This window comes from Aspergillus fijiensis (genome assembly GCF_003184825.1).
Source record: "Aspergillus fijiensis CBS 313.89 unplaced genomic scaffold BO72scaffold_61, whole genome shotgun sequence".
NCBI lineage: Eukaryota > Fungi > Ascomycota > Eurotiomycetes > Eurotiales > Aspergillaceae > Aspergillus > Aspergillus fijiensis.
In genome coordinates this window covers 104,328-128,486 of record NW_024469037.1, presented here as the reverse complement: position 1 = coordinate 128,486, position 24,159 = coordinate 104,328, and the positions used below count along the sequence as shown (strand labels likewise).

The 24,159-nt window shown below is 50.6% G+C and overlaps 6 protein-coding genes across 6 annotated transcripts; 5 read left to right on the top strand and 1 right to left on the bottom strand.

Annotated features, from left to right (window-relative positions):
• Positions 1-2,438: 2,438 nt before the first annotated feature.
• Positions 2,439-4,285, top strand: BO72DRAFT_471735 (class I SAM-dependent methyltransferase; the record flags this gene model as incomplete). The annotated part of the gene is made up of 7 exons (XM_040947103.1): positions 2,439-2,443; positions 2,909-3,029; positions 3,086-3,373; positions 3,533-3,654; positions 3,736-3,974; positions 4,028-4,205; positions 4,255-4,285. The coding sequence occupies 7 exons, from the start codon at positions 2,439-2,441 to the stop codon at positions 4,283-4,285; spliced, it is 984 nt and encodes a 327-aa protein (XP_040797350.1).
• A 1,860-nt stretch (positions 4,286-6,145) lies between these two features.
• On the top strand, positions 6,146-7,772 carry BO72DRAFT_531149 (KRR1 small subunit processome component). The gene is made up of 3 exons (XM_040950340.1): positions 6,146-6,262; positions 6,373-6,645; positions 6,719-7,772. The coding sequence occupies exons 1-3, from the start codon at positions 6,203-6,205 to the stop codon at positions 7,484-7,486; spliced, it is 1,101 nt and encodes a 366-aa protein (XP_040797349.1). The 5' UTR covers positions 6,146-6,202; the 3' UTR covers positions 7,487-7,772.
• Positions 7,773-7,945: 173 nt separating this feature from the next.
• Positions 7,946-8,320, bottom strand: BO72DRAFT_500146 (uncharacterized protein; the record flags this gene model as incomplete). The annotated part of the gene is made up of 1 exon (XM_040948881.1): positions 7,946-8,320. The coding sequence occupies one exon, from the start codon at positions 8,318-8,320 to the stop codon at positions 7,946-7,948; it is 375 nt and encodes a 124-aa protein (XP_040797348.1).
• A 1,181-nt stretch (positions 8,321-9,501) lies between these two features.
• BO72DRAFT_531148 (uncharacterized protein) lies at positions 9,502-10,427 on the top strand (the record flags this gene model as incomplete). The annotated part of the gene is made up of 2 exons (XM_040950339.1): positions 9,502-9,723; positions 9,852-10,427. Exons 1-2 carry the CDS (start codon positions 9,613-9,615, stop codon positions 10,425-10,427), a joined length of 687 nt encoding a protein of 228 aa, XP_040797347.1. The 5' UTR covers positions 9,502-9,612.
• Positions 10,428-12,570: 2,143 nt separating this feature from the next.
• BO72DRAFT_245790 (cytochrome P450) lies at positions 12,571-14,559 on the top strand. The gene is made up of 6 exons (XM_040939973.1): positions 12,571-12,894; positions 12,979-13,095; positions 13,155-13,251; positions 13,300-13,368; positions 13,424-14,032; positions 14,098-14,559. Exons 1-6 carry the CDS (start codon positions 12,670-12,672, stop codon positions 14,532-14,534), a joined length of 1,554 nt encoding a protein of 517 aa, XP_040797346.1. The 5' UTR covers positions 12,571-12,669; the 3' UTR covers positions 14,535-14,559.
• Positions 14,560-21,198: 6,639 nt separating this feature from the next.
• Positions 21,199-23,184, top strand: BO72DRAFT_387429 (uncharacterized protein; the record flags this gene model as incomplete). The annotated part of the gene is made up of 1 exon (XM_040941674.1): positions 21,199-23,184. One exon carries the CDS (start codon positions 21,199-21,201, stop codon positions 23,182-23,184), a length of 1,986 nt encoding a protein of 661 aa, XP_040797345.1.
• Positions 23,185-24,159: the final 975 nt, after the last annotated feature.

The window sequence follows — 24,159 nt, the reverse complement described above, 5'->3', positions numbered from 1 at the left end:
AAATGCTGGGAAAGAAATGATTTTTTTCTTTCTTCACTGGCCAGCAGCCAGCATAATCCTCATCCGACCGCGACGCACAGGCGTACACTGTGGTAATGTTAGTTGTCATTAGTTACAGTAAATGGTATTTCCATTCTGGCCACTCGTGAGTTCTTTACGATAAGTCAGTTGGGCTTTGGCAGACTGAGACCGATACGAGACGACATGAATGGGGTGCCAAGCCGAGAACACAACACGAATCATCATCCAAGTCTCTCACAGAACCACAAAGATGGAGGAGAAAGTCGGAGGGAGAAAGAAAGAAATCGAGAGGGAGGGAGGGTTCATTGCATCTTCCCAGTCCCAGTCCCCGTTGACTTAGCGGGTCCAGCTCCCCCTAAACTAAACTACCGAAGGGCGCGACGGGAAGGCCTCCAGCTTCCCGCGACTGAACCATGGTTCTGGGATCGCTCCCAGACCTGTAGCATCTGCACTATCCTGTAGGTTATCTTGTCCATTCGTCTCTACTTAGTTAGTCCGCACTACTTACCTACTTACCTACTACGTAGTCGTACCGACAACTTGGATGGCTCTAATTCCAACGCCGTCTGACAGTCCCTCTTGACGTGCATGAACTCCCTTCCCTGTCCGTGTGCAGGGGACGATTAGCTTGTCGGACAGAACATTAAGTTAACCCTCCTCTGTGTCTAGCGTAACCCTAATGAGCTATTTGGCACGGTCCATTTTCTACACCCTTTCCCACAGCAACTGAGTCAAAGCCAAAGGCGAGGCCACCGCCGAAGTCGCTGCGCAGAGTCCTGTCTCAGGTGACCAGCTGTAGCGGAGTCAATGCTTCGTCATCGCTTTGTCCGCGGCCCATCGTCTTGAGTAGGACATCCCATTGTGGTCAATCGGGCCGTCGACCCTGAAGAGGCTGCGCCGATGTGGCCAGTCGCTGTTATTTGCAGCCGGCTCTATGCCGTTCATGGTAAGTTTGAAGAGTGCACGTTCATTGGAGGCCCCAGTCGAGTGTCTCTCATTGTGGATGTGTTGGAATTAAGCCACCCGCGTAGATGACGCTATTGGTCTATTCTTCATGGGTAGTCGCATGCCTGGAACTTTACAAAATCTTGACGTCGACCCGGCCACCTTAGGGGGCTTTCAATCTCGTTTGTCGAGGGTTTCCAACACTGAATGCTAATTTTCCATTGATTGATTGAGCAATCCAGGAAAGGAGCGGTGTAGATGTGAAAGCGGTGGATTGAAATCAAACAGAAGAACTCTGATCGAGAGAAAAAAAAATGTCCTCACGTCCAACTTGCGTTAATAATGTAAAGACACTACGAATACCCATATTTTAGTGGCCCCCGTAAAAGGAAAAAAGTGATTGACCCGGTGATCACTTACCGTGCCTGTGCTTCAGATCGAAATCTTCAGTCCCTCCTCCCAATCACCTTGGATGTAAGAACCTTCATGATTTCATGACCATCTGATCCCTGCTGTTATTCAAACGCGGAGCAAAGCCACCATCATGCTGGATATAGTGGCTGACCAAAAGTCCGCGCTACTGCGCCGAACCCCTCCTTGGCTGTGTGCATGTTATGCACCCAAACAACCCTGCGGTACCTCGTGCATGACACCAAGGCCGTTGATCCGGACTGCCTCCTTGGCTTCGAAGTTTTTCTGATCATCACTTTCCTCCGGTTTCCGATTCTTTTTACTTTAGCCTTGGGTTTTCAATGACCCTGGAAAGCAAGACATGCAGCCACAAATACTGAAGGTGTCTCTTGTTGAAAGTCTCCGCAGAGATCGATCGCCTCAGTAGCTCGCTTGCATCGGATTTTAACGGAATAGTTCTTCTGTGTAACCCTCACGCAGGCTGGTAGAGTAGCTCACCACGCCAACGCTCTGATTGTCCAGCTGGCACCTTGCTTCTCCTGGACCGATATGATGAATTGGTTTTGGAGGGGGCTGTTTGGCAAAGGGCAGAAAGATATTAACGCAGGAAACGGAGGATGGTTCAGGAACCCGAGTAAACTGATCAGGCTCGGTAGTATTGGTGGTATTCTCAATCCGTGATTTGACAGGGTCATGACGGCCTGGATCCTTCGCTTGAACTTTGTACTAGAATACAAGCGAGTCACTGTGTGACCGTGCCGGTTGGCTTCCGGGCACTGAGCGATGGACAGGCCCCGAGAAATGGGCACGAGGAACGTTGCCAGACTGGCCGTCTACTTCCAAGGGTGGTATCGGAAGTACTGGTGACCCCTCCAAGAAGGCTTTTCCCGGCCCCTCCCTTCCCCTTTCCATCTTACATAGTCGTGTAATCGTTTCAGCTCAGACTGTCAATTCTGCTATGCCATTGAGGCAAAGCGCCGAGGTCTCAGCCATCATTGAGCATTGACAATGTGTATTGCAGGAACGAATGGACGATCTTCGTTCAGCATCCGACAGGCTGGATGGCGTTTTTCAGGCTTTCTCTGCCAATGATTTTGGTTCTGGTCCTCATCAGCACCAAGCCTGACGCTGGGTATCGGGCTGAACGGGCTTTCCCACCATCCGTACATTAGTACGGGCAATGGAGTCCCGCATCCCAATACTTCGCTCAGCTCACACATAAAAGGTAGGATACGCACTTTTCCGGCGGGTTCAAGGAGATTTCCAACGCGTTATTTTCGGCTGCCACATCGATCACTTTCATCCAAATTCGAAACGCACTATATATGTCTCTTCTTTCTTGGGTCCCAGTGTACAAAGCCGTACTGGTTGACCGGGCCCACCCGTTGTCATCCCTTGTTGACTTGGACCACTTCGGAGAATAAGACCTGCTCAAATCTGCCACAGGCTTGGAAATATCAAAATGACGCACGTAACCTGGTACCACATTCGTGAGTGATGCATCAGGAGCTAATCCTTATTTGTCTTCAAGGAGTCCCGACTCGCAGACAGAAGACCTGGATGCCAGGTTTCTTCAGCTCATCACAGTCCATGATCGCGATTTCCAGAGATATTCCATCGAACACAAAATCTATTTTCAGCCGGTGGACGATGTATAATCAGGGACCTCCGCCGCAAATCCGTGCGTCACTGACCTCGAAAATCCTAGGATGAAGTGGAACGTCTCGAACTTCAACACCAAGTCTTCAATAAGGCATTTGACGACCGGCTCATCTTCCCACCCCTGCCGAGCGACAACCCCGAAAGGATTCTCGATTGCGGCCACGGTACAGGAGCTTGGGCGGTCGAAGTAGCGGAGCAATATCCACAGTGCGAGGTCGGGCCACATACATCACCTTCGACACTCAGTTTCGCTAACCACTGTGTGAAGGTCATTGGGGTCGACATATCGCCCCAGATGAGCCCTGATTATGCTCCGGACAATCTATGGTTTCAGGTACGACTCCTAACCCTGGGTCTGGAGAAAAGTCATTCGGCATACCAGTCGATGAGAACCCTTCTTCCGTCTAATGAGGTTTTTTTTTTTTTTTGGCTTGCTTACCAGATACCTTCCCATGGCGTTTGCGTCAGAAAATGCTGATGGAAGGCGTTGTAGGTCGACGATCTGAATCGCCCCTTTACCTTTCCGTCGAATCATTTCGATCTCGTTCATTCGAGGATGCAAGCGACAGGCATTGACCGAGCCAGATGGCTGTCTTATATTTGGGATATCAAGAGGTCTGGCATGTGGCGAAAGGGTCATGGAATCGTTGATTTCTTTTTTGACGCCATAAGCTGACTTTTATGTGAGAAAACTAGAGTTTTGAAGCCGGGTGGCTGGGTCCAGATGGTGGAGATGTACTTCAATGTGCAATCAGACAATGGGTCCCTCACCGAGGATCATGCGTTGAGACAATGGAGCACCAAGTTCATGCAGTCGTTGAATGATACAAAGGACCTTCGTGTAGGAACGCACTTGAGAGACCTTATGGTGGCAGCAGGAATGGAACAGGTGGACGCAAAAATGATCCCTCTTCCTCTCTCTGGGTGGTCCAGTGGTAAATCTTCCAATGCATGAGAATCGTATATCATGGAACTGATACCAGACTAGATCCAAGAGCACGGGACATAGGTGCAGCCAACCTCGAGTGTACCAAACAGCTGCTATCAGCATTGGCGTTGTATCCGATGACTCAACGTCTGAGAATGCCTTATGAAGAGTTTCAGCGAATGATTTCCAGAGCACAGGAAGAAGCAGGAAGACCGGGCCTGAAAGCCTACTTTCCACTGTAAGTAGCTCGTTTCCACTGCGCTGTCAGTTGGGCGCTGACGTCTTAGGTATGTTTGTATTGGGAGGAAGCCTCGGTAGACATTCGGGGCTACAGCCGTGACGTTTGTCAATGATTCTGCTCTGGTCCGGAGCTGGTCTCAAGCCGCTTGTTGTACTCGAGTTTCCATGGACGGACTGGTCATAAGGGGCGAGCCTTCGCTGTTCGCTCAGACAAATTGATACTTGTTCTAGATAAGCAGTTGAATTGAAGACTCGAGATTGAATCCGCCCGTGCTTTTATCTCCTAATTTGAGTTGGGGGCTGGTCGTGGGGTCTTGAGATAATCGCGAGCGAGCACCACGTCGATCTCTTTTGGCGCAGGTAAAGAGCCAACTATCTATCATAGGTATTGGCTTATGACAGGGGACAGCTCTTACAAGGCCTTTTTGAGTCTGTGGTGTAGCGTGCTGATCGAATACAGTTACACGCTCATACGACGGGCTTCGTTGGTGAATACACAGTCGAATGGCCTTTCTTGTTCAACTCGACTCGAAGAAAACGAAAGCAGTGTGCATAAAGTCTGCTACTGCGAGATGATCTCGGTTTTCTGCGACCATGCTGGCCATAATTGAGCGAAGGGTCTGTGACAAGTATGTGCTGGCAAAACCACCAGCTTGCAAGATTGCACGAAGTCCCCGAAGATAGAAGGACATCGATGACGCACTATCTTGAAGTGCGCCATGGGAGTCCGCAGAAACGGCACACCTGATTTGAATCATATTGATTCTTAATACGAAAGAATGACAATGAGACTGCAACCGAGATAAGGGAGAAGTTCAGGCAAGGGAGGAAGCAAAGTCAGCGAGGGAAAAGGGAAGGTTCGAGGACTGTCCACGATTTGGCGCTTCGGGTCCGGAACTTGGAACCAGACACACCGGGTCGCCTTGCTGGTTTGAGGAGTCTAAATATGCACTTAACCAAACACCTCCCACGACGTTGACAGGTCTATTTGCTCGTCCGCATACCCCGCGACCCACATTGTCATTGATGCGATTAGTGGCTCAAGTGCCCTTGGGAACTTGATCAAGATGCTGACTGAGTGTTCAAGCTCGTTCTCAGGCAAGTTACGAATGGCTGATCAGGGCTCGCTCCCTCCCTTAGCCATAGCCTAGCAACAATAGTTTCCACGAAGAACAGGAAGGCTAGGTGAACTCTCCAGCCTGCTGATTCACTCCTGATAATACTCGTGCATCCAGAGCTCAGATCCAAGCAAGACCTTACACCAATCGATCGAATTGTGTCAACTATTCTTGTGACTCAATCTCCAAGTTTTCTATTTGCCTACGTACAATATATACCGTGCTCGACCAAAGCTGCGAAGCTGCCTGAGCATTATTGGGCGGCTCAATGCACTTTAAATCGCGGCCAAGGAACCAATTATTCACGCGAGTCATTGCGTCGGGTCTATGAGACCGTTATCGGTTTCTTTTGTTCCAATAACTTTCGCACGGCTCCGGTACTCCTGAACTGCAACGTCAAAACACACAATTGATAGAATAGATGCAGTAGAAGCCTTGCATACTGAGCAGTGCAGCTCCAATGGATGTCATGAAATAGCTTCGACGGGATTATGATACATCAGGGGTGGAGATGCGCTCACTGTGCAAAAGGGGAAGTTCTTGTCTGCGCACAGAGTCAAAATTGATACAATTTCTGTACCCTATACCGTACATACGTAGTGTGGCAACGTAACGAAATCGAATATGGTAGACAAGCTGATTGATGTTCACAAATATTGAGCCTCGATCGATCGCTCCAGGCTCCGGAGCCACTCTCTTGATGCCTTGTGTTGGCCTGGGGTTCCTGGCCACCAGCACTACCTAAACCGGTAAGTGCCCGCGGGGCGGAAGCGCCTCAGAAAAAGTTGGCCGCCAATTCGATCATCAATCATTCTTTGCATCGAATTGCAGATCCATCCAGAGTCTTCCTCTCTGTTTGTCGCAAATAGGACTCAACATGCCCTCCACATACAAGAGAGATAAGCCGTGGGATACGGATGATATCGACAAATGGAAGGTTGGTGCAATGATCCCATACCAAAAAAAAGAAAAGAAAAGAAAAGAAAAAGATTTTTCGAGATGTACTGGCGACAAAAACGCATGCTAACCTCGCAACTCTGCGACCAGGTCGAACCTTTCAACGCCGAAGACAATGTCGCCGGTAGTTTCGCCGAGGAATCCTCGTTTGCGACTCTGTTCCCCAAGTACCGCGAACAGTATCTCAAGGAGGCCTGGCCCCTCGTGACGAGATCCCTGGAGAAATATGGCATTGCTTGTACCCTCGATTTGGTCGAGGGTAGCATGACGGTCAAGACGACGCGGAAGACCTTTGATCCTGCTGCCATTCTCAAGGCGCGCGATTTGATCAAGCTTCTGTCCAGAAGTGTCCCGGTGCAACAGGTAGGAAATATTCCTGTCGCCGACGCTACATGCAAAAATAAGAAACTTCTCGCTGATTGGCAGTATCCTCCAGGCCCTGAAGATTCTCGACGACGAAGTCGCATGCGACGTTATCAAGATCCGCAACCAAGTCCGTAACAAGGAGCGCTTCGTCAAGCGCCGCCAACGTATCCTCGGACCCGGCGGCTCCACCCTCAAGGCGCTCGAGCTCCTCACCGGCACCTACATCCTGGTGCAGGGTAACACGGTCGCCGCGATGGGACCCTACAAGGGGCTGAAGGAAGTGCGCAAGGTCATCAACGACTGCATGGCCAACATCCACCCGATCTACCACATCAAGGAGCTCATGATCAAGCGCGAGCTGGCCAAGGATCCCTCGTTGGCGGAAGAGTCGTGGGACCGGTTCCTGCCCAACTTCAAGAAGCGCACCCTGTCGAAGCGTCGCATGCCGTTCAAGGTCACGGACAAGACGAAGAAGGTGTACACGCCTTTCCCCCCGGCCCCGGAGAAGAGCAAGGTGGATCTGCAGATCGAGTCCGGCGAGTACTTCCTCTCCAAGGAGGCCAAGGACCGGGCGCAGAAGGAGGAGATCATGGAGAGACAGCGGGTGAAGCGGGAGGAGAAGATGAAGGAGCGCGAGAAGGCGTTCGTGGCGCCCGAGGAGCTCGAGGCGGCCGAGAAGGCCAAGAAGGAAAAGAAGGAGAAGAAGGAGAAGAAGAAGCGGAAGCGCGAGTCGGAGGTTGCGGAGTTGGAGGCGGATGCCGACGCCTCGGACCGGAAGGAAAAGAAAAAGAAGAAGAAGAGCAAGTCGAAGGAGGAGACGTCGGATGGAGAGGCTTAATCTGGCTTCGCCGTCTCCTGGAGGTTTTTTTGCTCGGTGGTTCTTTTCTTCTTCTTGTCAGGGGATTCCCCCTTCGTGTGTGTGGACTTTCGTAATATGGCGCTTAGGCATAGCATGGGCTGGAGTTAATTATATGTTTCTTGACTCCCTTCTATCTTTTGTGAGCCAGGAGGGAAGGGATATCAAAAGCTTGAATTGAATGGATTGGTCACAGTGGACTGTATTCGTATCGAAGGTTAGGTCTGTCACTTTCGGAGGTAGCGTCACAGACCCTGAATTCCCATTTGAGTGAGCTTGTCCAGAGAGTTCAGACGTCCCTCCGTCCAGACGCTACTGCTATACTCGACATTGTTCTCCAACCTGACATATAGTTATCATACTATCCCGTAAACTCCTTGCCCAAAAACGATCCCCACTCCCAAATCCCTCGCCCCCCTCCTCCTTCCCAGCAGAAAACAATCACCCATCCAAATCCCGCACATAAGTCACCCCCGTGGCCGGATCCTCGTACTCGCGATGCACGCGCCTCGACCCATCCGCCCGCTCCTCCACCTCCCGCAACTGATACCCGCCCCCGGCCGTCGACATCTCCTGCCGCCGGCGACGCGACACCATTGGATCCTCTCTCGGCGCGGAGACCTGGACGGAGACATGGTCCACGAGGCGGTTTTCGCCGGCCTCGTTTGCTGGGATGGCGGCGCTGCGGACGGCGCGGGCGCCGTAGTCGGTTGTGGCGTCGTCGTCATCCGGGGCGGCGGTGGTGTTGTGGGCGGTGGCGTCGTCTTCGGCGTCCATGGCGGCTATGAGGTTGTAGATGGGGCTTGTTTCGGTCATTTTGTAGTATTTTCTCTTATTCTTGTGGTAGTTGGTTTGTTTTTGGGGTTGGGGGTGTTGTTGGTGTAGGGTGGTGACGTTTCGGGTCGGGAGTGATATATAGTAGCTGGTGCGGGATTACAAAGGGAATTAGGCGTGAGGTTGCAATTTATTGCTGTATAAGTCACTGGATCTTCAGTAGGGGAGATTGTTGAGTTCACGCTTGCTAAGTTCAGTATCCTTTTTGTACGAGGAGCTGTACCTGGGTCTGTCGAGCAAGCAGCTTCACGTCATGTCGCCACCCACCATCGGTTCATCTTGATGTAATCGTTCTCGGAACTTATTGATTGGCTATTACTCCATGAAATACTCAAGTATTTGCTACCACTACATAACTCGAGATAAGGAGTTTGATTTGCTCGATGTCAGAGACCAAGGGCTTGAATGCTTATATGTCTCGTAGTTGAAAAGCATTGAGCTTGTCAGTTCGCGGCGGAGCCAGTCTGAACAAGGCTTGTTGTACTGCTATGGATGGATCTATATACTACGAGTAACGGCACGACCACCATCTGCTAAGGACGATTTAGAGTGACTGTTTTACAGCACGTATAATCAATAACAGCTATTATCGTCTACTGACTCATCAATATATCCACAGCAAGCGCGGACCTTCTGGGAGGGCAACAGTAGCACAACCACGACAGCTAGTATAGGAGAGGCACTTCCTCACCTACTTCGTCCAGCAAGTAGTGGATAATTGAAGCGAGACAGTAGGTCGGTTCTTTCATCCGGAGAATGCGGGGTCTATTGACTTGAACACCATGCTTGGGATCGGCGAGGAATGTCCGCAACTCATTTGACAAGTTTCCGGTCCAATGTGTGGCAGACTTCTGTCAACCGCACCATTAGCTATTGTATCCATTCGTGGATATTGAAAACAAACAATCACGTTACTCATCGCTAGACCTGAATCTCATCTTCCTCCAACATGATAGCCCGATCCACGACCAGAGACCGACACAAAACCGACTTGCATTATTTACATTCCTCCCGAAATGCAATTTTATGCCACAACAACATCCAAAGAATGGTCCAGACACACCCCCAAGCAAGTATTTAGCAAGGAGGCCCTTTCGACACAGCCCGACACACCCTCCCTCTCTTCCTCTCTGCCCGTTGTTTCTGACATCTGTCATCAAGGTCTTATGCAATAGCACCACCATGTGCCCCCACCGACTCCTACACATTCCAAGACATCTCACCACCCACCACCACAGACAAGCAGACCAGAAATCACCGGCCGCCTGACAGCCATGAGGGTCAGCTCGCCCTTCAAATCCTCGCCCAGCAAGGCGAAACAGTCCCGCTTCAAGGATGAGGACGGCTGCTTTACGCATCGTCTCCCGGAGACACCACCAAACCCGGTACGGAACTACTATATACAGGTTGCAGCTCACTGCGCAACTTCGCTATTTAACAAACATCTACCCTTCTTAGACAATACATCTCACCGTTTCCTGACAAGAAGACACTAACCCGTAAGGTAACTCAGCCCCCGGGTCGCAAACGATTCAGCCCCATCAAGACCAAAACGTCCAAGAAACAGCTCGCCCAGCAACAACACCCCCTGTGGCCCACCCCAGCGGCAGCAGCAATCACACAACCCCGATCCCGAAAGAGCAGCAGCTCGTACAGAAGACCCCTCCTAAGTCACCAACAGTCGCGGACGGCGTCCAGTTCCACGACCCACCACCATAGGATCTACCTACCGGAGAGCATTTCATTCACTCACCAGCGGCGAAACACGCTGTGCGCTGAGGACGAGGACGAGGACGATAATGATGAAGAACAAACAGAAGAGGAGCCGTCGCCGTGCGTGGAGATCGTCTCCCGGAAGGCCACGGCCAAAAAGCTCGGGCTGGCGTCGCGGGTGAGGCGGCGGCTGCAGTTTGCGACGGCGGCGTCGGCGATGGGTAGTCCAAAGGGGTGGATGGCGCCAAACAAGAGGAAGAAGAAAGATGGGAAAGAGTCGATGCGTAAAGGGTTTCAGAGGTTGGGCACGGCGGAGGGGTCGCCGGAGGATGTGTTTCGAGATTATCAAAGGGAAGGGTTGGTTTGTGGGTCGTGAGGTTGGTGCGTTTGTAGTTTAAGGTTGTGGGTTGATGATGTGTATACTATGGTAGGAAGTGATTTATTAATAATGAACGATGTATGAGTATGATTTCCAGTATTTTAGTCGGAGCACGAATACTTTCTAGAGCAGCGAAGCAGAGCCCCAGCAACGCTTGACCGTACTGTCTGCTCGACTCCAGCTCTCGTTGATCCGTAGATTCACATCCGCCGTGCCAAGGAATTCATGGTGGAGCCCGTTGCAAGTAATGTGCTTCATTTTTCCACCGTCCATGTCGTACAGTGCCCACACGGTGACCTTGATCACATCTCCGGCTTGTGCGTTGTACCCGTGGACAGCGCGGTCTGTGGCCTGGCGGTAGAGAAAATATGTCTCCATAACGAAGAAAATGTGCCCTTGGTCAACCATGACCAGTATGGGGACGACGGTCTCCTCCGCGGTGGCATGAAGTACAGCATAGTGATTCATGATGCCTTCGGACCCTACGAGGGTTCCCACCTCCGGGTCGGGAAGGACAAGACGGACATCTGGGTGGTAGAAGGAGTGTTGTTTCTGGTAGTCTTTGGCATTGAAGGCTCAAATGTACTCGAGAAACTGCCTGAGCGATAGAGATGCCATGATTCAGTCTGAAGGTGCGATTCGGGAGAGTATAAATGGCAAAGAAAATCTGTTAAGAGTTATGCTACCCCTAAAGTTGCTGGTGAGAGTTGGTCTTGGATCATCTTTATACTCAGCTGCCAAGTTGGTGCCTGTTCTTTCGTACGTATATTGATTGCGTGGACGACGCGGGGTTCGCCTCGGTTTGTGGTGTTGCATTGTACGTCGGCTCCATGATGTCCCCTCCACCTGCCGGAACCAACAAGTGAGGGCAGAAGATGATCATCCCGACCAACGAACATGAAAACCCCCACAGATGCCGAGTTCAGTTAATTCGGATAAGGTGTTTCTTTTAAGCTGCGAGCATCGGAAGAAGTGTCCTCGCGCGGGAGTGGCAGTCTGAGAGAGTTAGAGATACACCATGGCCTTGTGTGTTCATGCTTGGAGTAAGGAAGAGATGACAGCACCCACTGCTCCTCCATGAAGCCCATCCCACTGGTCAGTTCGTGAGGAAGTTTCAAGCTTGGTGTTGTTGCTGACATCGGGCAATCAATGTCAGGTCCTTAGGATAATTAGTAACTTCTCATGTAGTTACTCTAGGTTAGGCGAGGGCTCTAGGCTTTATTGGAATCTAGGCTTGGAATCTCGGATCCTTGTGCCGTGTCTGCGCCAGTGTGGCCAGTGTAGTCAGTGTAGTCAGTGTAGTCAGTGTAGTCAGTGTAGTCAGTGTAGTCAGTGTAGTTGGGAAGAAAAAGACAGCGGCACGGAAAGGAGCCGAGTGAGAAGCTGAGGCAGCCGCGGGCGTATTCGAGTACGGTGATCGACCACATCGCACGTTCCCTTCATCCTCCAGGCTGGATCCATCCATGGACGGATCCACACTGAACCACCTCTGCACACGAGCGGACAAATAGCATGGGACCAATTCAATATAACTAAAGACGGCCAGACCCGCTTTTCTCCTACTCATGTACTTATCCTAACGATCAGGTACCTACCTCCCTACCTACAGTGACTTGCCAACTGTTGAAACCTCGTCTAATAGACCTCACACTCTAGGACCTTCTTTGTTGTGTCCAATTATCGAGCCTCGATTCATGATATTCCAGTCCACATCGTCCACATCCAAAAATCAAATTCCTACTCCGACACCCAACCGCCGCACATCCAATGTGCCCTGCTAGGTGATCCCCGCGCCTATCATCGAGTTTTATCGAAACTTTGGAACAAATTTAGGCTTTGCAGGCAGCAATCTTACCAGCGCCTGTCTGTCTTTTTATCTGATCTACCATAACTCATCTGTCGTGCTCCAATCAGCGACCAGTCGCTGACTCGCCATTGCAACGGTATAGGATCCAGATTGGCTCGAGGCCTTCAACGTATTGGGCGTATCGAGTGGATCCAGTCCTAGACAGGGCCCACGATAGCTTTGAAGCTTTCGCATCCGAGTCTGACACCCTATCGACGGGCTGCTAGCGATGGAATCAGTGAACGACTCATGATTGGCAAGCAGCCTGCCCAGGCTACCAAGAAAGCTTGAGATCCGTGCTCGAGGAAGCGATGTCAACCCGACGTATCCTCTTACTTAAACCTTGTCGCTCTCCCTTGTTCTGTCAAATGTCAGTCACTCAGCCAGTCAACAATGGCTTTCATCATCGAGCAGCTGGAAAGCTACCATCTGCTGCAAGGCGCAGTCGTGGCCCTTCTCTTGGTCTTTGTGTTGAGATTTTCTCAGGAGTCCACTGAAAGCTTTCCTTACAGAAACATTCCCCTGATCGGGAAAAGCAGATGGGAGCTCTCGAACAGCAAGGCTAAGCAGCGATTCGTGACATCCGCCAAGGAGCTCTTCGAGGAGGGGTTCAGCCAGGTTCGTGCATTGTTCAGCCCAGGACAAATAGGGTAGAGTTCTCACAGGTGCCTTGTACCATGCGCTAATAGGGACTCGATATAGGGCAGAAAGGTCTTTCAACTGGTCGCAGCCTCCGATCCAACCATCGTGCTCCACCCCAGCCTTGTGGATGAGGTCAAGAACCACCCGCATCTCAGCTTCGACGAAGCGAACAAGAAGGTAGTCTCTACCCTTGTGGTATAGCATGGGCCGAGCCGATCTAAGTCATATCCGAGCAGTTCTTTTTTGGATCTAAAATTCCCGGCTTCGAGGTCTTCGAGAAGATAGAGCCGATTCAAATAGATGTGATCAACAAGCGTCTTACCCATTCTCTCGGTAAGTGACGCTTCAAGTCGGCATGTGGCACCGCTAGAAGATTCTCAGGTCAACTCGTGACTCCTTTATCGAAGGAAACTAGCTCCGTGCTACGAGAAAAGCTTCCCAAAAGTGATGGTATGTGCTCCCCCTCTCAGACGGACTGCTCAACACTGACCATGGTGGCACACAGCATGGACTCCGGTCAGCTTCGCTATGGACATACCATACATCGTTGCACGATTATCTACCCTCGTGTTTCTGGGTGAGAAAATCTGTCGTGACGAACAGTGGCTGAATGTCTCCGTCAACTTCACCATCGCCGCCTTCGTGGGTGCGCGCGATCTTCGAGCTTGGCCATCGATTCTTCAACCGTTAGTGCACTGGTTCATACCCACCGTCCAGGGGGTGCGCAAACATGTGAAGATTGGGTCCGCGATCGTCAACAAAGAGATCGAAAGGCGAAGACTCATTCGAGAGGGGCGGCTCCCCGCAGAGAACCCGCCTCGAAGCCACGAGGATACACTGGACTGGTTTCATGAGCTTGCAGACGGACGTCCGTTGAACGTGGCGCAGGCGCAAATGGGCCTCACTATGGCCGCCATCCACACGACGTCCAACCTCCTGACCAACGTGATGTACGACCTGACGGCCTACCCCGAATACATCCAGATACTCCGCGACGAGATCCAGACGGTCATTACCGAAGACGGCGGCTCTCTGAAGAAGACCAGCCTCACGAAGATGAAGAAAATGGACAGCGTGCTGAAGGAAAGTCAGCGAATGAACGCCGCCGGAATTGGTAAATAGCCAAACACCACAACCCCTACCAATTATACCCATCATGCTAACCCTAACATCCACCAGCCTTTCTCAACCGCCTCGCCACGAAAGAGATCTCCCTTTCCGACGGCACGCGCATCCCCAAGGGCGCAAGCATGCTCGTCTCCGCCCACATCTTCGAGGACGCGTCCATCTACACCTCCCCGGATGTCTACGACGGCCTGCGCTTCTACAAGTGGCGACAATCCCCCGGCAGCGAGCACCGGTTCCAGTTCGTGACGACGAGCGCGGAGCACTACGCCTTCGGTCACGGGATGCACGCGTGTCCCGGACGGTTCTTCGCGGCGAACGAGATCAAGATCCTGCTCGTGCATCTGCTGATGCGCTACGACTGGAAGTTCGAAGATCGGACTGAGCGACCGCCGAACTTCATGCATGGGACGGAGTCGATCTGCGACCCGACCGTCCGGTTGTTGTTCAGGTTTCGGGAGCCGGAGGTGGATCTCTCGAGGTTGGAGTAGGGTCTAGGGGTTGGCTGTTGTGACTGTTGGTAGAACAGGAACTTGAACGCTATCCACTGCAGAAATCAACACATGTACTGTACAAACATCGAAGACAACAAACATGTCTCTTCTGTTTCGGTTGCTCTGCAGGACTGCAGTAGCAGGCCGGCACAAACCGTTCACATATAACACCATTATGACGCAAGTTCATACATACTCTAGGTGAGAAGTGAAACCCACCTGAAGCAAGGGATAGTTAGCGGACCATCAAGCAGGATCCAGTAAGTCAATGCGGCGAACTTCTCCTTCGCCTCCACCCCCCCAACGCAACAAGAATCTGCTTGTGGAACTTCCGGGGCGGTATTACTTATGACGTGGGTAAACAAGAGCAAAAGGGGGAAATCACTCATAATGCGCGTGTCCCCCCATAAATGTGATGAGCTCAGCGTTCAGCACTCCCTCTACCGGGACTGCCGTGCAGATGCTACATACTTTGACTCCGTCAGACCCGAGAATGCGGACACACTGGGGATTGCATCTATAGCATAGGCGATTCGATTTTGCTGAAATATGAACTTGATGAGGGAAGGTGGGGGCTTGCTGGAGAGGTTTAGTTTTTGAGTACTGAGGCTTCTGTGGGATGCTTGCATGATTAGGATGGCTGAGCAGTTGGCCCGTGGGTTGTTTTCCTCTGGATGTCGGATGGGGATGATCGGGGTTGTGGTGGTGGTTATTGGTTCGATGTATGCACTCGCATGTACAGTACATGTCCTGTCCCGTACTGGACTGGACTTGAACTAAGCACACAGGAGGTGGGTAGATTACGCTCCGGTAAAAGTTGTCGTAGTCACGGAGATAGGGTATAATGGTCGATTGCCAGGGGTTGACGGGGATGGCATTGCGATGTGGTAGTTTTGGAGAATCAACATGTAGTATGGGACCTGTTGACGAGTGCGTGATATGCACAAACACGATCCTTGGGATCACCTGTCAAGGGTAGACTGCTTAGGGTTGGGGTACAGAGTACTGGGGCGTAGGTATCTAGTATCAAGCGTTGTCTACAGTAAAATAGCACATACTCGACTAGTGCATGCAGAAGAGACGAGGGCTGATAAGCTTAATGGATCAACGGTGGAGGCAGGAGTATCGGGTCATCGCCAGGGATAAGATGGAGTTTTCGTGCTTGTGTTTATATACTCTCTTCTGTCTGCCTAGTACCTAGAATGGGTAGTATGCGGCGTTCTATGCGTTCTGTGATGATTTGCGGGAAGGACAGTCAGTCAATAGATCTATAGAAGAGCCAAACTCAACCAGATCCTGACAACGACAACTTCTGTTAACTGTTGTTTGATCCATGGGGAGCAGTGTCTGGTTAAGATCGGCACCCGACCCAGGTTCGCACTGCTCTTGGTTCCTGAAAGTCTGCTTTGATTCTATGAGTAGATCGGGTTGGGGACGTCCCCACTTCCACTTATTTAGTATGTAGTCCGTTCATACCTTCACTTCGATTTCTATGCCACTTAGCGTGGTGGATTTCATAGTAGCGGTGTCTAATAATAGTCTTCCATAGACTCTCTGGTGGACTCTCTTCCTTGTTCCTGGACCGAAGTGCCCCAGCCCCAGCCACCTGCTTTTTTGCCCAGTTTCTATTTTGGTGTCTCAACAAGTTGGAGCTTGGCAATCAAGTATTCGGGATGTTGAAGTGGTGTGAATGCTAACTATACCCAGTAGTTAACTTATGAGGGTTAGTTGGTCTCTTAGTCAGGGACCGAGACCCTGCCGGTACTGCGTAAGATGGTAATCTCCATACTGAGACCGGCACGTTGCGAGTGGTGGAAAGCAAGTCATATACATTCTGTTACACAGACGCGCGGATACGCGTCGATCACGCGGTAAGGTCGCGTTTACCCCACCTCGGCACGCGTCGGAATATGCAGATAAGCTCAATCAGGTATAGATCCTGTGCTTGAACTAGTTCCTCGACGGTTAGTCAGATGCCTTAAGTTCATTCCGGGTGGGCGTGTAATGCTGCCCGCTTACAGTCACAATACATACAACAAGAATATCAGGTCGGGTCATATAATTTGCCAACAACATCAATATCATATCATTACAGCTCATATCACCTTTGTAAGGTACAGTACATACACCAACTAACTTACCTTTGATCTATGATCTTGCTGCTCTGCATTGCCTACATACTTCATGGTTGCAACTTCCTCTGCTGTATAAGGGAATCCATCTCCACATTGATTGCATTTGCAGCAGTCCCACTTTCCCCCAAGTAATGAAAGTTGACAGCGACTCCACAGACATCGCCACTTGAGCGCATCGTGGTTGTTCGCACATGGAATCCAACTATCTTGGTACGATAGCCATGTCACGTTCGTCCATCGTCGCTTGGAGATTTACTGTCAGATTGATATTGGCTTCGATGTATAGTTACCTTTTGAACCGATTGACATAACCTAGATCGCTCAGCTACTAGATATAAAGCGGTTACCAGCATATGATAATGCTCGAATTCTTCCGCGGCGCGAGCACCAATACTGAGTTGACGATACTATACTACGGTATGTGATTTCACATCACAGTCTCCGCCAAATATTTTCAAGATGATTCGAAGACCACAGTACAGGACTTGGCTCTTTTGCACAAATTGGACCCGCAGGATGCTGCGGTGGAGCAGAGTGATGAAGAAGAAAGCGTTGAGGTATGGAAGAGATCTGCTTCTGGATCGCACCCAAATGCAACTCTGTCATGAAGCTCTTATCTTCGGAGGAGCGAAAACCTCGAGTGCGAACTCTGCAGGATTGGTTCGACATACAAACCTTGGGTCTTACCCTACAGACTCTAAATGGGAAGTTCCATGTTCAGTCGTCGGTAAATCAGCGGCCTATAGGACAATTCGCTCCGGAGGCTGATCTATTCCCCGGTGTTGTAGAACGCGGAACTTCGTTGGTCGAAGCTTGGAGAGTCATATTGTTACCGGATGAGACAGAGGGGCATCTTCCTCGACGGCCCAAAAAGGTCTCGGTTGGACCTGGTGCAAATCGATTCTTTAAGTCTACTTACTGCAGTGAGCAAGCCGATTGTGAGATACTTGCATTGGTTCAGATCAGATTTTGGGGTCTTTTAGATGTTGTACGTATTTCGATCATATATGAACTGGTGTACGGCCAGGGAGATTATACCAGTACCAGCATCTCGGGAATTCTGCTTAAATACATCGAGCATTACAGCAGATATCGATATAGATGCTATTTATCGGCATATTCGGGCAGATCAGCTCCAAAATATGATGCGACGGCTACATGCCGCAGGGATCCATTAGGGTGACGCAAAGCCAGACAATATACATGTCGACACCGATAACAACCTTTGCATCGTTGATTTTGGGGAAGGCGTCACAGAAGAGTGGATTAATCCAGACAAAGCCGAGTCTCGGGAGGAAGATCTTCAGGCGTCATCCGGAATTGTTGATTTCCTCGTGGGAACCGACACATTTACGGGACTTGGAGTGTAGAATTTCAATAAGTCCTGAGTCATACGGCGCTCATCAGTATATAGGTTTGAGGAGTCGATGGGCAACATAGTTACAAGTCTCTTTCCTTTACATTGAACCTTCTTAAATATGTATTTGAAGCACCAAGATGATAGTTGATATCAATAATTACTGATTGATAGTTTCTGTTTCATGTGTTTCCGGCGCACAGAATGGCACTACCTATGTGCAATACAGGTAAATTACACATACATTGCTTGGAAAGTTTTATAGATTACATGGTGGTTTCAGGTCAGGGTTCGTCTTGTGGTACAGACGGTACAGTACAAGGAAGAGAAGACTAGAAGAATCTACTACCGGTGTCTCCTCGCTCACTGCCACCGACTCATCCTTTTAAACCATACCACTCAAACTAGTGCTTGATCACAATTTCGACCGCCGCCATGCTACTGGCTGCTGGTTGGGGTCGCTAATGCACGCCCAGTGCATCGGGGGTTCGTTTGGGCTGACGGTGGGGAATGCTTCTGCAGGAGACTGGAGTTCTCGCCTTCGGGGCAAGTGTTCGCCAACTCGCTCTCCCTCGCTCTCTCCCTCTCCCCGTTAACACACAGACACAGATACAGTTCTCGAGTCTCGAGTCCTCTATCCTTCTGCAGGCCTCGAGGCGCAATAATCTCTTTCGAGCAGCAGCAATTGCCTACCACCCCAAGGCCAACAAAATACCTTCCCAGCCACCCGACTTTTCTACCACACTAGGGAGTAGACTAGGATGAAGTCGAGACTGCTATTTCGGTCTCTGGCGGGATCCAAGCACGGTTTGTCGATCCAATGGAGGACCCGCTGATAACTACCCCTCGTGAGTCTGTCTTCTGGACCGTGAAGCTTGTCATCACATCACCTAGAAGGCAGAAGGGGTAGAAAACATGGAGGAGCCAGATACTACTTGGTAGTACAGCGAGATTACCACTGCTGCTACGACTCACCAGTAGCAGCCACGTACGGGCCACACTGCACCCTGCACCCGACAGTGGAAAACCCAAGCCTGCTCACGGCATCACACCGAGAGACACCCTTGCAGGGTCGAGGACGAGCAATGTTGCGAATAGAGTAATGGGGAAATTAATTTATTGGGCATGGCCCGATCGATGTCAGCCCAGCCCGTGCAAAGGTACAGTACCTCGACTAGAGTCACCACTAGACGACTAGTCTGTTAAGGTACAGTCCTGGACACTTCTAGTGGGGGGGCGGCCAACAACGATTTGCCCCATCCGAGCAGAATTGTCATTTGTTCGACCAGGCACTGCAAACGCACATCTTTTTTGTATTTTTTCTCTGCCCGTTCCGAGAGACGGTTGGGCAACGCGGTGAGGCGGATCTTCCTCGCCCACTATCAATCTATATCCAGCATCATTTTCCTCCTCTGACGCAGGTGATGACGGCCTCATCCTCCAGTACAAGTCAGAAGTCGGAATGAGACTGCCCCGCAAATTGTGAAGAAAGGGCAAATCAAGAAAAGTGATGCAGACTCAAAATTACCAGAGAGAAGAACAAGACAGAATAACAATCATGACACAAGAGGGAAGAGGAAGAAGGGGAAAAAGGGGGTCAGCATAGTATAGTATTCCTGTCGCTGAGTGGCTCACACGAGCATGTCCAGCATATCAATTCTCCGCATTCCAGAGCCAATGTGACGAGCGACTTTTCTTGTCCTTCTTTGGTTTTGATTGTCATTTTTTTTTCTTATTACTTTTATTTCTTGTCTCATTTTCCTTCTTCTTCTTCTTCTTCTTCTTCTTCTTCTTCTTCTTCGGTCTTTTTTCTTCTTCACTTGTTTCATTATTGTTTTTGAGGGTACATGCTTGATGTGCTATGCTTATTATGACTGATCAATTGGATCCCGAATCTGGAGTGTTCTTCTTCTTCTTCTTCTTCTTCTGGTATGGGGGGTACATATCGTGAAATAAAAAGAAAAAAAAAACAGGCAGGAAATCACTGGATTGATGACATGACATGAGATGTGATGGTCATAGCATCATTGCATGTCTGTCCGTGTGGGATCCATGGAACGGGGCAAGGAGAGGATCGAGCTTCTCTCCCGGAGCCTAAAAGAGGGAGGGACTGGAGGGACTTGACGTGGTGGGAAGAACTCCACTGTTAGCTTAACTTACAGTGGTCAACTTACAGTGGTTAACTCAGTGGTAGCAGTCCGCCAAACCCGACCAACCCAAGGGTACTGTACGGGCGGCTACCGCTTCTGTCCTCGGCTGTCTCTCCCTTATTCCTTAACTTAACTTACCAGTTAGTTTCCTTGCTTGCCTTTCTCTCCCCTCTCACCACCCGACTCTCCCTCCCTCCACCCTCCACCCTCTCTCTCTTCCTCTCCCACTCACTTCCTTTTCTCCCCCCAGCTACGTGTTCCTCTTCTTTTTTCCTTTATTCTCCGATAGAGCCTGTCGCTCGTCCTTGACTATCCCTTTCCTCCTTTTCTTTTCTTTTCTTTTCTTTTCTCTCCTCTTTTTTTTCCTTCCGTGTTTTGTTGGTTTCGGGTTCGTGTGGTCAATGTCCGCCTCTTCCCCATACTTCAAGTAAATCGACGATCGGGCAATGGAGCGCGGCTACAATTCAATGTGATTCTGTCTCAATTCCAGCGCATCGTTACATTCCACACCTTCGCGCCTCACATCACTGTACTCACAACTCTTAATCGACCACTCACACCTTGACGCACCTTGTTTTCCTTTTCTTTACTCATCTACTGTTACGATTTACGACCCTCCGCCGACCCCGAACCCCCCAAAGCGCGCTTAGTCCATCTCCCTGAATCTTGACACAAGACGTTCAACTACTTGCTAGAACGATTTTCTTTGCTCTATCCTTCATTTTGGATACCGTCAGAACCTGGCTGTCCGGCTCACGCAGGATTATCGTCCACGATTGAGTTCCCGCGCGATCAGTTGGGATCGCGTACACTGCGCGCCATCTACAATCTCCCGGTTAGCGCTTTGACTCCTGCTGAGGATATCTCGTTTCCTGCGCATAACATTTCCGCAGACGAGCGACATGTTATAGTGTCAGAGAAAGTGTTTTTGTTAAGAGTACGTATTAATTCTTTGGATCACGTTGTCGCGATCCAGCCTGTCACCAAGTACCACTGTACGAGACTGTCACCTGTCTACCATGGAGTCTCGACAGCTGGGTCTTTCGCGCACGCTGCCCAAGAATTTCACTTTCCCGTCCACCAGCATAGGGGAGCCGAGGACACCCGAGCGCATACCAGCGCACCTAGATGTCCCGCCGCCGCCGCCTCGTCATTCCAGCTGTCGCCTTCGCCGATCTCGTGTTCGCTCCGGAACCAACGTCTTTGCGCAAGCCGAGTATGACCTCAGCACGACTTATCCAAACCCCTCCGATATCCCTCTCCCCTCTATCGAATTCCCCACGCCCCATGATGCTTTTGTAGTCAATGGAGGCCCGACAATTCCGTCGCGGGATGACCGCTTTCTAGCGCCCCCTCGGGACAAAGTAGCCCTGAAGACCCCTCCGGCTCAAATCCGCCCGGATCTTGACAATCAATCCGCCGAGCGCTGGTCTTCCGAAGATGCTCGTGCTCTTGGAGAAAGCATTCAGCGACCTGGATCCGCCTGTTCGCAAGCATCGGATTCTTCTGTCTCATCTATCGAAACATTCGGGTCGCGACGCTCGGCGGGTGGAAGCTGTACGAGCATGGAAAGCGATTCGTACGATCCATTTTTCCATCTCGAATTACCCCCCAAGCATGTTACCGAGACGCCATCGATGCGTGCTGCTCTCAAGAACAAACCCCGGGCTTTCCTAGCAAAGGAGCGCTGGACAATCGATATGGATAATCATCTCTGGAATACTTATCAGTTGTATCTTCAGGATCCTACAATCACTCCCTTCAAGATGACCCCCGGCAGTATTCCGCCCCTGGGTGTCACTCATCGAGTTGCACGCGACGCAAAGCGGGCCTGGGAGAAACGACGCTTTAGACTGGACAAGCAATTTCCGTTCGCCATACTTCAGTCACGTTCGGGCGGAGACAAAACCCCGACCCCTAAAACCGATGCCGCAAGACCACTCTGGCCCAAGTCGGAGGCGTCAACTCGGCGAAGGCTCAAGCTCCTGTGCCGAAAGAAGTTCTGTATCGCGCCACATTATCAGCGGATGATGCAGTCCAAGAGCCCGACACCATTCTACGATTTGTTCACACGGGCCTCACAAGAAGCCTCTCAGGCTGACGGCTTCAGCAACAGTTCAACAGCGTATGCAACACGCGACCTGGGCGTGTCACTTGTGGCCAGCTCAGTCCATGGACCACTCGCTCAACTCACGGCGGAAAATTCCTCTTTGCCGGAGGAGAATGATGAGTGGTTCAACACCCCCATATCAGGGGTTGCGCAGCTAGCACCCATAGAACCACTTGCGCGAACCCATGCGAACGTAAATGAGCAGGAGAGCATACCTCGGCTCGGATCCCCATTTACATACAATACATGGGGTCCCCATAGCTCAAGAAAACGATTCCAGCGCCATACGCCCAGGAATCGAAGGGATACGATCCACGTCACGGGCTCCCGGCTACGCTCCCCACCTGTGTTCCCCGCTGCTGAGCACGACGCCACTATCGCCAGCAATGCGCCTGCCGCAGAAACTCCTGTAGAACAAGATACACGGAACCAGTTAGAGGAGCTTGTCCGCCAAGGAAAGCTGAACGACATGGACCAACGTCGGATCCGGATCCGTAAACGTGGAGCGACAATGAGTGCGGTGAGCCCTAGGGGCATTGATCAGCTATTTTCTCCCCCGTCATCAACATCTCGCAATGAGGATAGCCTCGTGGAGAAGCCTGCCAATCCACTTCTTAATTTGGTTGGAGACAGTATCAAGCGCTTGGGCTCACCTTTCAAGGTTGAGGCCGCCAAACGGCCCGAACCCTCGCCTCGGTTCGTCCGACATGCACCGTCCCTCTCCGACCCGTTCGCAAGTGGATTGCTCCCGCAGTTCAGACCGAGCGTTTCTGGCACCCCACTTAAGGAACCAGAGATCACCAACCCACTCCCATTTGACCCGACGGAAGAAGGTATATCGGATGCGGAACGAATTCGCAGGCAAATCCTCAATATGCCCTATTCAAGGCGGTGATGCTGGCGCCCGTTGCCTCACTAATGACCTGGACGACGTTTTGCGAACTTGATCGCTTTGGATCAAAGAATAATGACAGAAACGGCATTGACGAATCTTATGACCTTACCTTGAACTCCTAGAGTTCTGCATGTTGAAAGTTCTTCAACACAACACTGGCAAAATTTGAAAACCGAAAAACAATATCAACTCAAGTGCATCCATGTGCGTTGTTCCAGCGGCATCCACCAATCTGTTATGCTCAGGACCGAGGACTATGGTGTACCAGCCTACTTGGCTAAAACGAATCCAACCGACAGAAATCGATCGTTGTTTTCCTATTTGGACTTACCTCTTTGAATATTGCAGCATTGCACATCCACCGAAAGCTCCGACAACTTCGGACAACTTCATTGGCATCCAGCTTCATGCCACCATGCGGGTCTCTCTTCAACGCTGTTGACGGTCAAACACACTCGTTCTTTTCCTTCTTGTCCCCGCAATCTCAACTTACCTAACCACATTCATTCCCTGAAAAATCTACTCATTACCAATTCCAACTGCCAAGTAGTGCAGCTTACCAGCTACGATCAGCTAACAGCTCCCTTGCGGTTCACTCTTTGACCTTTTCCTACTTTTTTTCATATCATTTTCCAACATTATCTCATTACCACCAACCCCACCAATTCACTCACCGACCTTCGACTTCCTGTGCGATCTGACCTATCTACTTCTTTTCTGCCACGACAACGAAACCGCGTGTATTCACAAGGAATGCACGACGACGATTGGAACGGAGAGACGCGCTATTGACTGAAATGATTATGTTGTGTTGCGATAGATGAAACGATCAATGCTGCATCAAATTTGACTCTTCCTGCTTGGGATGATTTGTGTCTTTACACAGTACAGTACATGGAAAGCAAAGCAAGCGAAGATGGCCTCCATTATCTATCTGTTGTTCTAGCGTTTTGTTTTGCCGTCTCTATCTCTTTT